The following is a 14,981-nucleotide window of genomic DNA, read 5'->3' as shown; positions in this document are numbered from 1 at the left end:
GAGATCTTTTGTCGTCTTGCAATAACACGGTATGCAGGCTGATTTTATTATAAATTGGGATCTTTTGTCGTCTTGCAATAACACGGTATGCAGGCTGATTTTATTATAAATTAGGATCTTTTGTCGGCCTACAAAAAACGGTATTAAGGAAGATTTTATGATGAACTAGAATCTTGTTTTCGTTTACAATTTCTTCTTGGACCCTACTTATGAAAAGGGCAATGACCTTTAATAATAAGAAATAAAAACACCACACATAGTTCATCTTTAGTATTAGGCAAAATGTATGTTTAGCTGTACACATTTGATTTGAATAATTCTCTATTAAATGATCAAATTAATGTTTAATTTTAATGTATATAATTAAACATTATTATAGAGAAAATCCGTCAATCTTAGCAAATTCGATAATGACAATGTAGACCTTTAAGAACAAATAAAGCAGGTAACATGTATCTTAACTGACACAAAACGAAGTAAATAAACATATATCCATACATGTGAACTCTCTTACTTCAGACTGATGACTTCCTTTAACAAAAATAAGAAAGCAACTGCTTCTGAATAAAGTCAATTTATCTTCAACACTCGACCTCAGTGAAGTACATATTTTTCATCTCTGTTAAAGAAAGGATCACATGTATGTGCATTTCCATTAAACAATACTTATAACTTTACACATACAAAAGGGTAAAAACAAGCAAACGATCAATAAACTCAAAATCAAGAATTTAAATTGCCAAGCAACATAAATAATGGGTTGGGTGGGCAGGTTTTCTTAAACTTGACAGCTAGTCCAAACTTGGCGCGACAATAATCTAAGAATAAACAACCAATCAGAAAACAGTTCACCAAAGTCACTCGAAATAATTAGTTATTTTAGCAATAGCACGTTATGTATGTTGTTTTAATGATGAACTAGATCTTGTGTTCGCCAACAATAACATAGTTTTCAGATTTTAAAGCAAATAGTAGTGACCGTACAACACTAGAAGCAAAGTGCATTAAATTTCTTTAATAAATAATGAAAATCAAATAAGAAGAAGTAGTAAATCCACTGCTCTTCAGCTAAGTATAATTTGTTTTCTTCAAGTGGCCTGTTTGGACTATCCTTGTAGTAAGGTTGTGTACTTGTATGGTAAATATGAAATATTAGCTAGATTGAGATGTGATTTGAAATGTACAATAAAAAGATAAGCGACATGTTGTTTGAGAAGTTTTATTAGTGTATATCTGCCGTGTCATGACAAAACCAACATAATGGGTTTGCGAGCAGCATGGATCCAGACCAGCCTGCGCATTCGCGCAGTCTGATCAGGATTCATGCTGTTCGCTTAACAACCCTTTTACAAGTAGAGAAAGTCATAGCGAACAGCATGGATCCTGATCAGACTGCGCGGATGCGCAGGCTGGTCTGGATCCGTGCTGGTCGCAAACGCACTATGTTGGTTTTGTCATGACGCGGCTCATGTATCTGCATACAGTTCTATATAGTGTGCACTGTTAAATATACAACAAACAAGTTCGTACCAGCTGTAAACAGACAGATTAGAGTTATGTCAACATTGATGCAATATTGACAAATACGTAAACTAAACTATTTCAAGCATAATAGAACAAAGTGGTTGAACAGTGGAATACAGCATGGAACCAGGTAAATGTTTATTGATATCTCAGAAAAAAATATTAAATACCATGTAGAAGATATAAATATATAAACCATTATTCTAAATCTATAAAGTTGAATGCGTTTTTGTTTTAATTGGAAATATATGTTCTTAGTGCAAACTGTTTTCTTATCGCGCAATTTGTATCGTATAAATGCATGTATGTATCTGGCAATAGCATAATTAAATGAGAAAATTCAACATAGTATAATAATTTTAATGATTTCATTAAAAAAAAGTAAAAATAAGGGCACAGTGAATATTTCAAAATTTATGTAATGAACATATTTCAAACAAGGCAAGTTGACAGAAGTGATTGAAAATTGTTCGAAATCAATTAATCATTGTATTTAAGAACCACGTTTTATTGAAATTACAAGTATATATTCGGTCCTTTTTTAAACAAAAAAAAATTAATCTCTTTGTCTATTAGAGGGTGCGTGTAATTGTAATTATAATACATGTATATGTATATTGTACATGATATTGTCTGTCCTTGTATTTATTTGTATTATTGGTTTGCATAAATTAAACTTGTACTAGTTGTGACTGTGAATTTTTTACTCAGTTTTAATTAATTCGAAATAAATTATCAAGTCACGAATTTATATAAAATATTAACACTGTTTGATCAGGATCCATGCTGTTCGCTATCAGTTTCCCTACTTGTTATAGGGTTTGTAAGCGAACAGCATGGATCCTGATCAGACTGCGCGGATGCGCAGGCTGGTCTGGATCCATGCTGGTCGCAAACCCATTATGTTGGTTTTGTCGTGACGCGGCTCATTTCATTTAAGGATTATGTATACTGGTGCCTCACATGGCCGTGTTACCCATCAATAAGGTATTCGGCATCTCAAGTGTCTCCTACACTTCAAGCACATACCAGGAGTTTTACTTCCACTTTCTTACTCCATCAATATGTTCCGTATACCCTGAGAAATATTATTATTTTATTCAAGTAAGTGAAGGGTAAAATAAATTATTTGAACCGCGTCATGACAAAACCAACGTAATGCGTTTGCGACCAGTATGGATCCAGACCAGCCTGCGCACCCGCGCAGTCTGATTAGGATCCATTTTGTCCGCTTACAAACCTTATTACAAGTAGAGAAACTGATAGCGAACAGCATGGATCTTGATCAGACTGCGCGGAGGCGCAGGCTGGTCTGGAGCCATGCTGGTCGCAAACCCACTATGTTGGTTTTGTCGTGACGCGGCTAATTTCTTCTGTCTACTTTTACGTTTTCATACATTTTACGACAACTTTCTTTGTTATACAACCTTTGAAATATTTGTAAATGACATAGAGGATATCCTCAACTACAGATTAGGCAATGTATAGACATACTGAAAAATAAAAGTATCAATCGTCTGGTTTTTAACCGGATTTGTATATCTGCAACTTTTATATATGTTGATAAAAAATGTCCAAGGTTGAGTTTGGTTCCAACTTTTTATTGTGACCGCATTTTATATAGCTGTCAACACTGTGTAATGTTTGCGAAAGACAAGTGTCCACAGACTAGGTAAAGTACATTATTCGATTATCTAACCGATGTTTTATTTGGTTGAATCAATATCGTTATCTTTTGAGATAACGGGCTGTACTGATACAATTATATTGCAATATTTAAACAGCGCTGGATATAGCGCTCAGTGTGTCCAAATAGTAGGTTAGTTTCCCTTATTAGACAGTGCGTGCACGCGCCGTCTAGTAGATATGCATTTATTCATATAGCAATGGGGACAATTTTAGACTTGATTTTGTGCATTTTTTTTCTTGGTTTAACAAAATCACATTATTTTCAAATTTTCTAATAAAAGTAACTTTTCTGATGTACAACATGTCACAAAGCTTATAGGGATTAAAATAAACGTTAAACTGAAGTGATAGTGCCATGTTTGAATATCATATTCTTTTTATAACTATCTAATTTTATCTATACCTAATAAATAACTTGCCAATGAGCCAGTCTATAATCCAGGGGCTGGGAATCAAAACTGCGTCGTATCCTACAAAATGTAAACAAACGCCGCCATCTTGGAACGAAAAACGTATGTTTTTGTTTATAACTTTTTGGCTTGCAGCCACGGCTGCAAGCCATTTCATATGGAAAACTTGTTCCGGTTAGGTGGTTTCCTGCTTACATCTGTTGGTGCATGATTGAACGGGTAACCAGCTGCAATCGTGCCAATCGCAACCTTTCGGCCTTTTCCGTCACTTTTCGGATTAATGATAATAGCCGATGTAGTTCCGATTGCAATCGTGACAATTCGGGCGATTCCGTCATACTAAGTAATATAACGGAAATCTAAGCTATTTTAGTTACTTCGGTAATCCCAGTTTGTTTATATAAATAGGATTTCTATTTTTACTTGATTACCGTAATAAATTAAAACGAAATTGTTCCGTTTCAATTGTTTTTCAAGACGCAAAAGTTAGTTTCTTTTATAATTGTTTTTTGTCTGTATCAGTTTCATACAATAGAGAATGGTAGTAGTATTCCGTCTTCAAAGGGTGGTCCTGCATGATCGAGTTATATTTAGATCTACTGAACTGGTGAGGTAATCTAAAAATAGCCCGTGCATATCATTAACCTTGCCACATAGCGCATCGTCTATTTGTGATCGTGTAACATAGTTGATACATGTATGCTTCTTAATTAGTGCATTTACTTGTCTATAAAGCAAAGGAATGATTTCGCTGCGAAAAAGGGGAAATGAAATGTGCACACTTGTTTTCCTTCAGACTTCAGTATCACGTTAGTATTTTACGATTGATCATTTTCTTTATTAGTTTTATACAATAGAGTTAATTTTAAGAGAACTAAATAAACCCTTTATGATATACAAATACCGTTATTCAAAAAAAAAAAATGTGATAATAAATTGAAACAAAAAAAAAAACAACCCATTTTAAAGAGTTGGGATGAAGGCACAACTGTGCAAGCCTTTCCTTTTAAAAGGAAACTTTATTTTTGTTGGAAATGACTGAAAACCAGATATATGTATTAACACGCTACACTATTTTCCGCTTCGTTCGGTATATGTTGCTTGCACAACTATTTTGTAAAACAAAAGTTATAGCGAACTTGCAACTCGAAGCGGGGCAGAATTTTTATGAAATTGTGTGGATACGACGCAGTTCATATTGCTTTATTTATCGTTTTTTTCCTTCAAATCAGTAATATATTTATTTCAGAGTTCACCATAAACTTCGAAATATAATTTTGCATCATTTACTAAAAATTTCATTTAAAAAGATGTTTATTTTCTAAGAAAATAATGATTTTTACGAAATGATACGACGCAGTTGAAAATAATTTTTGGTTGTATTTTTTGTCTTTTCAACAGGGATAATTTTGGCAATATATATTTCTATTTTATGGAATAATCACTTGCCCTAGATAACAAAACCCCAGATCATTTGCGGTGTATAGCAATGTTCTGTTGCTTTTGATTATTTAGAATACATGCATTGTGTCATGTCTAATATAACATTTAATTTGAAAGTTTACATTGCGGAAGCTACTTTTCAGTTAAACATGTTACCTAATTGTTCATAATATCTGAAATGATTTCTTATATTTTCCCGTATGTTCAATATTATCCCTGTTTATTTTTTTTTGCAAAAAAAATGTAGAAATCTATTAACTTGAATTCATTTTGGCTAGCTACGCTCCAAGTTAACTGTGGTTCTGCATGTTCTGGGTATATGACTGCTTTTTGTGTTCAAACTTTCACTCTACACATTAGCTTTACTAGGGGCGAGGACCTCAGGCGCGCCTTGGCAAAATGTTGCACCTGCAGAGAACCATCGACATTTTGAAACTAGCTTGATAGGTTTTCCACACGAAAGAATAAAAAGTCCCTGGTGGTTTTCGAATTCACAGCAGTTCAGTTCAAGTGATTTGAATTCAGTAAACATAAACAGTTCGGCCTCGGTCGGACACACCTGTCTGATTTGTTTTTTCAACAAAATTTGTTAACGTCAGCTGTACAAATAAGCAGCTTTTTTATTAACTTCTGGCGTGAAGTTTTAAGATTATAATTATTTGAATTAATTATAAAGAGAGTAACATTTAAATTTCTTATTTCGATATGACTAGCAGAGAAATTTTCAATGTAAACAGGGGTAATCCTCTGTGAAGTCATTTTCTGAAAACTTTTGTTTAAGTTTTCAGGCAATTCATTATCAAATAAATATCAAATAAAAATCACACTTTAGTATGAAGGTACGTTAAGATGCCATGTCTCTAGTCTGTTGAAAATTCGATGCGATAATCTGTTCAATATTGTAAAAAAAATTCTTCAATACTGTTGAAAGATGGTGTCTGCCTATATCTGTATCAAATTTATCGGTGCACAGCGTAAAATACCCTTGCAAAACGGACACATTCTTTACAAAATAATTTGTAGTTGTATCATATGTAACTCGATTTTGAAAATTTAAAGTTTTTTAATGGAGAAGAATGATACTTAAATGCAAATATAGAAAATACATTCCGTAGACCTTTCCTCATCGGCGATAAAGAAATGCAATACGACAAAATCAGCGGTAAAGTTCCGCGGCGCTGAACATAAAATGACTAAACGGAACGCATAACCTACTTGCAAAAATATATTGTAATATAATTTTAAAAATTCAATGTTCAGATTCAAATAATAAAGCTCATGTGTTCTCACCGATTATTAAGAAAATGAATACAATAAAATCGGCACGTAAAAGACATAAGTAATAACGGAATTGACGGAAATTATTGCTAATTACATGTAACAAAGGTAGGCATGCAATTTGCGCATAGCTCTCTTCCGATAGCACTGAGACCTTTTCAAAATTTGTAATTCTTTCTCTTTTTTTTTTTTTTTTTTTTAAAGGTCATTCCTGATTAATACAGGGTCCAGGAGAGGTTACACTGGAATATTGAATTTTGTATCAAAAATAGTAATCACTCCCATTTCGAACTCATGGGAACAATTTTAGAAAACACTGGAACACGTTGTCATATGAGTGTGCGATCACGTGTTTCAATGTTGATTGCATTTGATACAGCTTTTCGGAATTTGTAGATGCTTATGAAAGGTACTAATATGCGACCGAAAAATGTAGCCTTAATAGAATTGTATTACATTTCCATTTTATGGAACCAATGAGTGACCTCTGCTTTTGACTTAAGTTGTAAACAAGAAATGTTGTTGGACGTTATAAGCAAACCTAGCACATAATTTAAATAGTTTAACCAATATGCAGCCTGCAATGAAAATACAACTGCGTCGTATCATATTTTATTTTCAACTGCGTCGTATCATTTCGTAAAAATCATTATTTTCTTAGAAAATAAACATCTCTTTTTGATGAAAGTTTAGTAAATGACGCAAAATTATGTTTTGAAGTTTATGTTTTGAGTTCACCTCTGAAAATGAGTATATAATTGATTTGAAGGAAAAAACGATACATAAAGCAATATGAACTGCGTCGTATCCACACAATTTCATAAAATTTTTGCTCCGCTTCGAGTTGCAAGTTCGCTATAACTTTTGCTTAACAAAATAGTTGTGCAAGCAACATATACCGAACGAAGCGGAAAATAGTGTAGCGTGTTAATACATATATCTGGTTTTCAGTCATTTCCAACAAAAAGAGTTATAAACTAAAACATACATTTTTCGTTCCAAGATGGCGGCGTTTGTTTACAATTTGTAGGATACGACGCAGTTTTGATTCCCAGCCCTGTAATCGATCGTTCTAGTCTAATGACGGGAGCCAAATTCGAGCAGGGAACAAGAGGTATCATTAAAATACGCAAAGGAGATTTTATTGGCGATACGGACACATTGGAAATATTTTTTGCAAAACAGGCAAAACGTGTTCGACATGGAATTCATGAAAATAATTAACATTTAAGTTATAAAACAGATTAACTGATTGAAAAAAGTACGTTTATTTTGAAATGTATCACAAATATTTGCAATCAATTTATTCATAACTATTATTTGATATTACACATATTTTTGCTATTTGTAAAATAAGAGACAGTTCGTCCTCAAATTCATTCGAACGAACATTATGCAATTCGCACCAATATTTAAATGGACATATTCTCGGCACATATTGTCTTGAATTCATTTTAAGTTTACCAATCATTTCATTTATTACAATTTATTTCTTCGACCAGACGTTTCAATCATTGTCGCAACAGACAAACAGACAGACAACAGACAACAGACAAATATTTCCGACTTTCAGACACATATCAAGAACATGGAGAAAAAAATTGATTAGTGCTTCGGATATTCAACTGTTATAGAGAACGATTTTCTATTCAGATTTTATACATTACCTGTGACTGTTCACATCATTTGGCGGCGTCTTTGATATGCAGCAACAACATTTAACTTGTTAAGTATATGTGTAGCGTGTATCGAGCTGTTGTATGCATATTTATCTATTACTACAAAATGGAGTCACAATATTCTTAAATGCAAAAATATATTTTGTCTAGGAATACTTATCCGAGTTGATTAGAAATATTCAAATATAATTTTTTCTTGTGGTTTCTTAACCTTTTGATTAGATTTCAACTTAATAAAAACTCTAGAAATAATAAAATGCAAAAATAACAATCTTCAAATTATTATTTAATTATCCGAAACAACAATTATCAAGAAACAACTTAACAATATACTTTTAAACAAAAATTTGTATTCCTAAATCTGACACAAATTTATTTCTCACTTTCATATTTCGATACAAAAATCCCTTATCTCAAATTAACCACACTTTTAAAAAAATCTATCCTTTAAAATACTATTTCCTAAATAAACTATCTCACCTCAATTATTTGTCCAAGAGATTTTACGTAAGCAATTAAGTATTTTTAGCACCAGATATCTAAGATACAATATCACCTATATCCAACTCTTACAAGGACAACAGGCAGACTAACTATTAAACTCATAAAATATTTCCTGAAGAAGCAAAGATATTTTAGCACCAGATTTCTAAGATGTCTGGGTACTAGTAAATATATAATTACAACTTCGATCTTAACGGTCCGGAGCCAAACCAAAACAAACTAAAATATACATATATGTCTTAAAATAATTAATGCCCAAGGAATTTTACAGAAATCATAAAACGTCATTAGTACCAGATATCTGAGATTTCTTGAGGAAGTTGCCACGATATGCAAGGATATTTAAAGTCATAAAAATGAACATAAATGATGTATCAGAAAGTAAGTATTGGTAAAGTTTTTTCTGACTCAATTCCTATTACGTGTGGGTTCCCTTAGGGCAGTATTTTGGGTCCTCTTCTATTTCTCTGCTATGTTAATGACATGGTAACTAGTATCGATTCTGATTGCAAGTTAATTTTATATGCAGATGATAGCACAATATTATTTTCGCATAAGGATCCAAAAATTATAGCCCAAAAACTTGGAAAGGTCTTGGAACGATGCTCAGATTGGTTAGTTGATAATAAATTATCTCTACACCTGGGCAAGACTGAATGTATGCTATTTGGTTCTAAATCAAAAATTAATAAACTACAAAATTTTTCCATTTCATGTAATGATCAAACAATAAAGTCTTCGTCTGGAGTTAAATATCTTGGTTTGAATATCGATTGTTACCTATCAGGAGATAAAATTGTCAAGAGCATTCTTTCAAAGGTGAATGGAAGATTACATTTTCTATACCATTACAAAAATTGTTTATCGGAAGAAATAAAGAAACAGTTATGTCCTGCCCTTTTGCTGTGTCACTTTGATTATTCTTCATCTTCTTGGTACGAAGGACTGAGTAAGTCACTGAAGCACAAACTTCAAGTAGCTCAAAATAAGGTTGTGCGCTTTATAAAAGACTACACTCCTAGGACTTCGGTGACAAATAAGGTTCTGTCCGATCTTAAATTATTAAATGTCAATGATAGAGTTAGACAGTTAAGACTCAATCACATTCATAAAGTTTATTACAGCAAAAGCCCTTCTTATTTAAAGGAATTGTTTAAGGTTTGTAGAATATCCAATTTAAGATCTAGTAATTTTAATTTTGTTTTGCCTCAAAATGATTCTTATATTAAAAATACATTTTTCTACAATGCCACAAAAGACTGGAATTCTTTACCAGACAACATTAGATCAATTGACAATATCCAAAGATTTAAAACGAAAGTAAAACATTTTTTAAGTAATGAAAATGATAAACAAGTGAATAATATGTTTATTTATTATTAAATTGATGTATAACTTATGATAAGGTTTTGTAACTTGTTTATGTTGTACTTGATATGTTTTAGTTTAAACGAAATTTATTTCATTTTGTTTGTGTACAATGTACTTGTCTTATTATATATTGAAAAATGTGTCTTGATTGTTGAAAATTTTCGTTTATTTTAACTTCTTTATAATTCATTTATTATTATGTAAGTTAGTGTAACAATTTTACAGTAAATGGACCCCATTGGAAATAAGCTTTTAGCTTAATGGGCAATCCTAGGGAACATACTCATTAATTAATCTTATAATTATTTTTGTTGCATTTATGTGTGTGTTTTTATATATACATTTGTATGCAAATTGATATATGTGTGTAAATCGATCGAACTCTAGTCATCCAAAATTCCGTATACATGTATAAAACTCAAACTGTTAAAGTAAAAAATCTAAACGCAGTGACTGCATCTCGGTTCCCTGTAAGATGAATTATAGTATATAAAAATAAACTTATACAGGAAATTACATGCATGAGCTTGCAGCCCTTTGATTTGCGTTGTATTTGAAATAGACCATTTGTCATTTGTAAATGCAGAACAAGTAAAATCTTTGGTGAAGGCAAGTCACGAAGCGAAGAACAACTCTTATTCTCCTTACAGCAAATTCCGTGTTGGTGCTGCACTGCTCTGTCAAGATGGCACGGTAATTAAAGGTACGTCTTCATACATGTATATAATTATGTTACTTATTTCATTGTCTTGCATAAGGTATAATCTTAACGTTTTTAATCAAATACAATGTAGTTATTGAAAACAACGTTGTTTGCTAAAATCACAATAAATAGTGATGGCGTGAACGCCATGGTTTAAAGTCAACAATTATTTGTGAGTTAGGAGAGAAGACACGACATATTCAATGTTTAATTGTGAGCGAAAATGAAAGTAAACAATATCTAGAGGGTTCTGTCGTTCTTGTGCACAAATAGAGAAAATTAATTCGGTGTATTTTTTTCCGTTAGTTTCGGGCACACAAGTTTAAACACTCTGACATTGATCCTTAAAGATTCTGTCGTTTTATGATGACATTTAAACTCTCTGACTGGTTTAAGTAGCAAATTGATTTAACCATCTAACATTTTACATAGATCTCTTTTGACAAGTAGACACACTTTCATTGCACAGTTTTTTGTTTGTTTGAGAATATGTGTTTTGTCATTATTTTCAGGATGTAATGTTGAGAATGCTTCTTATGGTTTGACCATTTGTGCAGAAAGAACCGCTCTAGTGAAGGCTATATCTGACGGTCATAAACAATTTAAGGCAATTGCCATAGCCAGGTAATCAAATAAATGAGCCGCGTCATGACAAAACCAAGATAGTGCGTTTGCGAACAGCATGGATGCAGACCAGCCTGCGCCTCCGCGCAGTCTGATCAGGATCCATGCTGTCCGCTATCAGTTTCTCTACTTGTAATAGGATTTGTAAGCGTACAGCAGGCTGGTCTGGATCCATGCTGGTCGCAAACTCGCTATGTTGGTTTTGTCGTGGCGCGGCTCATTAATGTATACCATTCCTTGTTGTCATTAAAATTTCTTATATATAAAATTTATTGAAAAAATAACGATGAAGTAAAAAAAACTTCCTGTCATAAAACTATGCATATCTTGAGGCGATTACCACATAATGTGTTAGTGCAACAGGGGACATGCAGGCACTTCAATTACATAACTTACTACTGGTGAATAAGAAGAAGCCCCTTCAATAGGATAATGATTATGGCGCACTTCCCGCATGTGCAGCTTTTTGAACCATTTACATTAATAAAATACTGAAGCATAAATAATGTAAAAAATTTACCAATAAGCATTTCAATAATATCCTTTTCAGGGTTAATATACATTTATCAGTTTTTTTCCGCCTATGTCAGGGGCAATTTATAGCCATCCTGCCCTCTGGAAAATTCTTTAAAAGCCTCCAGTTTTCCCTAAAAATTCAGTTTGCTCAGGTTTTTTCCTCTCCTTTAACATAAATAACATGTTATTTACCAAAACACTTTAGGGAAGAGCCCTTTCTCTAATCTGTAAAAAAAGCCCTGATTAGGCAGCATCATTCATATTAGTGAAAGTTCAAAAGAAAGGTTAGCATTTAACGCATGTCTGAAAATTTTCTGAAAAATGTAGAATGCATCAGTACCCTCCATTTTATATGTAGATTTTACAGAGGTCAACTAGAATTTTAAACCCTAGTTATGCACTTTCCAAAGTTTGAAATGTGGCGAAATTTATTTTTTTTATAAATGTGCGCCTAAATTGCATCTGAAATCAACACTTAAAATACATATATTATTTTTTTCCAACCGAAAAAATTCTAGATCGTGTCTGTAATTTAAATTTATGTTATTCAAAGGGTAAGATATGGCTTAATACAACATTAAGAGGTTCATTAAAAAGTTGTTTGATTATTTTTTTCAAGCGATATGATCTACATAAGCTAGCTAGTCACTTTTAGAACTTATTAACAAGGACTTGATATTTTATATCATTTATGTTACAGTGATATGTCAAGCTCTATGATAGCACCATGTGGGGCATGTCGCCAGTTCCTGGTAGAGGTATGTCTGACTTTGTTGATACCATCAGGGTATGCTTCGCATTATTTTAGTCACGAACGGGCACCTGAGTAGAACCACAGGCGTTCCGTAAGCTAGGTGGATAGCTTCTTCACATGAAAGAATCCAAAGTCCCTGTCAGGATTCGAACCAACAGCAGTGAGGGGCAAGTGGTTTGAAGTCAACCACCTTAACCACTCGGCCACGGACGCCCCATTACAGTTTTTCTTAACCAGCACTTTTACATTGGTATCTATACAAATGTATTATTATAGAACTTAAAATAACTAATATTTCAATTAATAATCTGAAGTTTACTTAATAGCTTTCTTAATTTTTAACGTCATCATATCGTCACTTCATTTCGTACATTTAAATATATCACCGGTAAGTATATGATTATACAATGGTTGAATACAACGCAGTGTATCTAGAATATCTAAACTTGCATTAATCATACAGGGTATCTTTTATTGTTGTTGTTGTTTTTCCCGGTCGTAGTGAAAAGTTATACATGTATTTGCATTTTCGTAATGAGAAAATTAAATGCTAGCCACTAATTGAAATGCATTTTAATTTTCTAGTAAGTGAAAACACGATAATGTTTTTATGCCATACCTTATGAAATATAACTAATTAAGTTTTAGCTTTACCCTTCCGAACATGTTTTAACAACCCTTTTGTAATAAAAAACATCAAAACATCATTATTTTAATTTTAGTATCTATATACGTAATAAGAGAGGTATAATTATTATACAAGTATACTGTATAAATGAAGTTGAAAAACTCCTCCGCCCATAAAGAAAGGTATCATGAATAAGTTTTGTGTTTCTTTTCAGACAGTTACAGATTTTCTTTTTGCACACTTGTCTATATTGTTGTGATATTCACACTGAGGTCGTAATTGACCAAGCGTAAAACTCATGTTTGGTCAGACTATTTGAGCCGTGTCACGACAAAACCAAGATAATGTGTTTGCGACCAGCATGGATCCAGACCAGCCTGCACATCCGCGCAGTCTGATCAGAATCCATGCTATTCGCTATCAGTTTCTTTACTTTTTATAGGGTTTGTAAGCGAACAGAATGGATCCTGATCAGACGGCGCGGATGCGCAGGCTGGTCTGGATCCATGCTGGTCGCAAACACATTATGTTGGTTTTGTCGTGACGCAGCTCATTTCACAGACAGTTTTGAAGTGTTTGTTCTATTTTACAGTTTGGTGTGGACTGGGACGTGTATATGACAAAACCAGACCATTCATATAAAAACATGAAGACTGGTGATCTTTTACCTCTTTGTTTTGTACCGGACAGTCTCGACGAGGAAAGAATAAGTCATTCTGCATAAATTAGAAAACATAGTTTCAAATAGACAATCACCAGAGAGAAAATTTTCAAAATTTTAATGTTTGAAGTAGATGGTGGTAGTATACATATCACCTAAAATGTAAAACTTTAGGCTGTGTATTTTATACTTGTTACTTTTTTAAGTTAGCTTGTTACATATATTAATAATAATAATAATAATAATAATAATAATATCTTCTTTTTTTAAAGATGGTAACACATATAGGTATACCATCATCGAAAACAAATAACATATCTTAATTATAAATGTGGCCTTTTTTAACAATATATAGATTTACAAACACAAAACATCATAAAACAAATTAAGATTTTGTCCTATAATTTTTTTTATAAATGCTCCTGTTGGATATAAAATTTCATTTATACAATTTTTATTTTCAAATATAACACAGATATATTAACAAATATACATGTATAAAGTATTATAACATAATGACAGAGTTATGAAGATATAAAATTTTATTTGATTAGCAAGATACGTTTTTTTTATAAGATGTGTGAAGTTGGCGGCCTGGCGGCCTGGCGGCCTGGCGGCGTGAAGTTGGCGGCCTGGCGGCCTAACGGCCTGGCGGCGTGAAGTTGGCGGCCTAGCGGCCTGGCGGCCTAGCGGCGTGAAGTTGGCGGCCTAGCGGCCTAGCGGCCTGGCGGCCTGGCGGCCAAAAATTTTAATGTTCTAGAAATGTTTTTTTAACAATAAAACGGCATTTAATGAAGTTTTAAAGATAATTATTGTTATTTAAACGATATATCTAAAGAAAAAATCACTTTCAGAGATTTTTTTAATTTTGTCATTTTTGTGAAGTTGGCGGCCTAGCGGCCTGGCGGCCTAGCAGCCAAAAATTTTAATGTTGTAAAAATGTTTTTTTAACAATAAAACGGCATTTAATGAAGTTTTAAAGATAATTATTGTTATTTAAACGATATATCTAAAGAAAAAATCACTTTCAGAGATTTTTTTAATTTTGTCATTTTTGTGAAGTTGGCGGCCTAGCGGCCTGGCGGCCTAGCAGCCAAAAATTTTAATGTTGTAAAAATGTTTTTTTAACAATAAAACGGCATTTAATGAAGTTTTAAAGATAATTATTGTTATTTAAACGATATATCTAAAGAAAAA

General features: G+C 32.7%; 1 protein-coding gene across 2 annotated transcripts; it reads left to right on the top strand.

Annotated features, from left to right (window-relative positions):
* Positions 1 to 1,479: 1,479 nt before the first annotated feature.
* LOC132747822 (cytidine deaminase-like) lies at positions 1,480 to 14,352 on the top strand. 2 transcript variants are annotated; one of them, XM_060737353.1, is made up of 5 exons: positions 1,480 to 1,654; positions 10,485 to 10,601; positions 11,114 to 11,225; positions 12,442 to 12,499; positions 13,716 to 14,352. In XM_060737353.1, the coding sequence occupies exons 1-5, from the start codon at positions 1,645 to 1,647 to the stop codon at positions 13,845 to 13,847; spliced, it is 429 nt and encodes a 142-aa protein (XP_060593336.1). In that variant the 5' UTR covers positions 1,480 to 1,644; the 3' UTR covers positions 13,848 to 14,352. The 2 variants fall into 2 exon arrangements, with proteins under 2 accessions (XP_060593336.1, XP_060593328.1); XM_060737345.1 differs by lacking the exon at positions 1,480 to 1,654 and adding an exon at positions 7,410 to 7,458.
* The last annotated feature ends 629 nt before the right edge of the window (positions 14,353 to 14,981 follow it).

This window comes from Ruditapes philippinarum, unplaced genomic scaffold (assembly GCF_026571515.1).
Source record: "Ruditapes philippinarum isolate M1 unplaced genomic scaffold, ASM2657151v2 ctg6130_1_1_1_1, whole genome shotgun sequence".
Lineage (NCBI taxonomy): Eukaryota > Metazoa > Mollusca > Bivalvia > Venerida > Veneridae > Ruditapes > Ruditapes philippinarum.
Note: the sequence above shows the minus strand (reverse complement) of the source record. Positions and strands in the feature narration are given on the sequence as shown.

What these genes read in the sequence shown, in the direction of transcription:
- LOC132747822 (XM_060737345.1), top strand. Translation starts at nt 7,425, where the DNA reads ATGACGGGAGCCAAATTCGAGCAGGGAACAAGAG. An exon ending in ATTCGAGCAGGGAACAAGAG is followed by an intron (nt 7,459 to 10,484) that starts GTATCATTAAAA and finishes TTGTAAATGCAG; the next exon opens with AACAAGTAAAATCTTTGGTG. An exon ending in GTCGCCAGTTCCTGGTAGAG is followed by an intron (nt 12,500 to 13,715) that starts GTATGTCTGACT and finishes TCTATTTTACAG; the next exon opens with TTTGGTGTGGACTGGGACGT.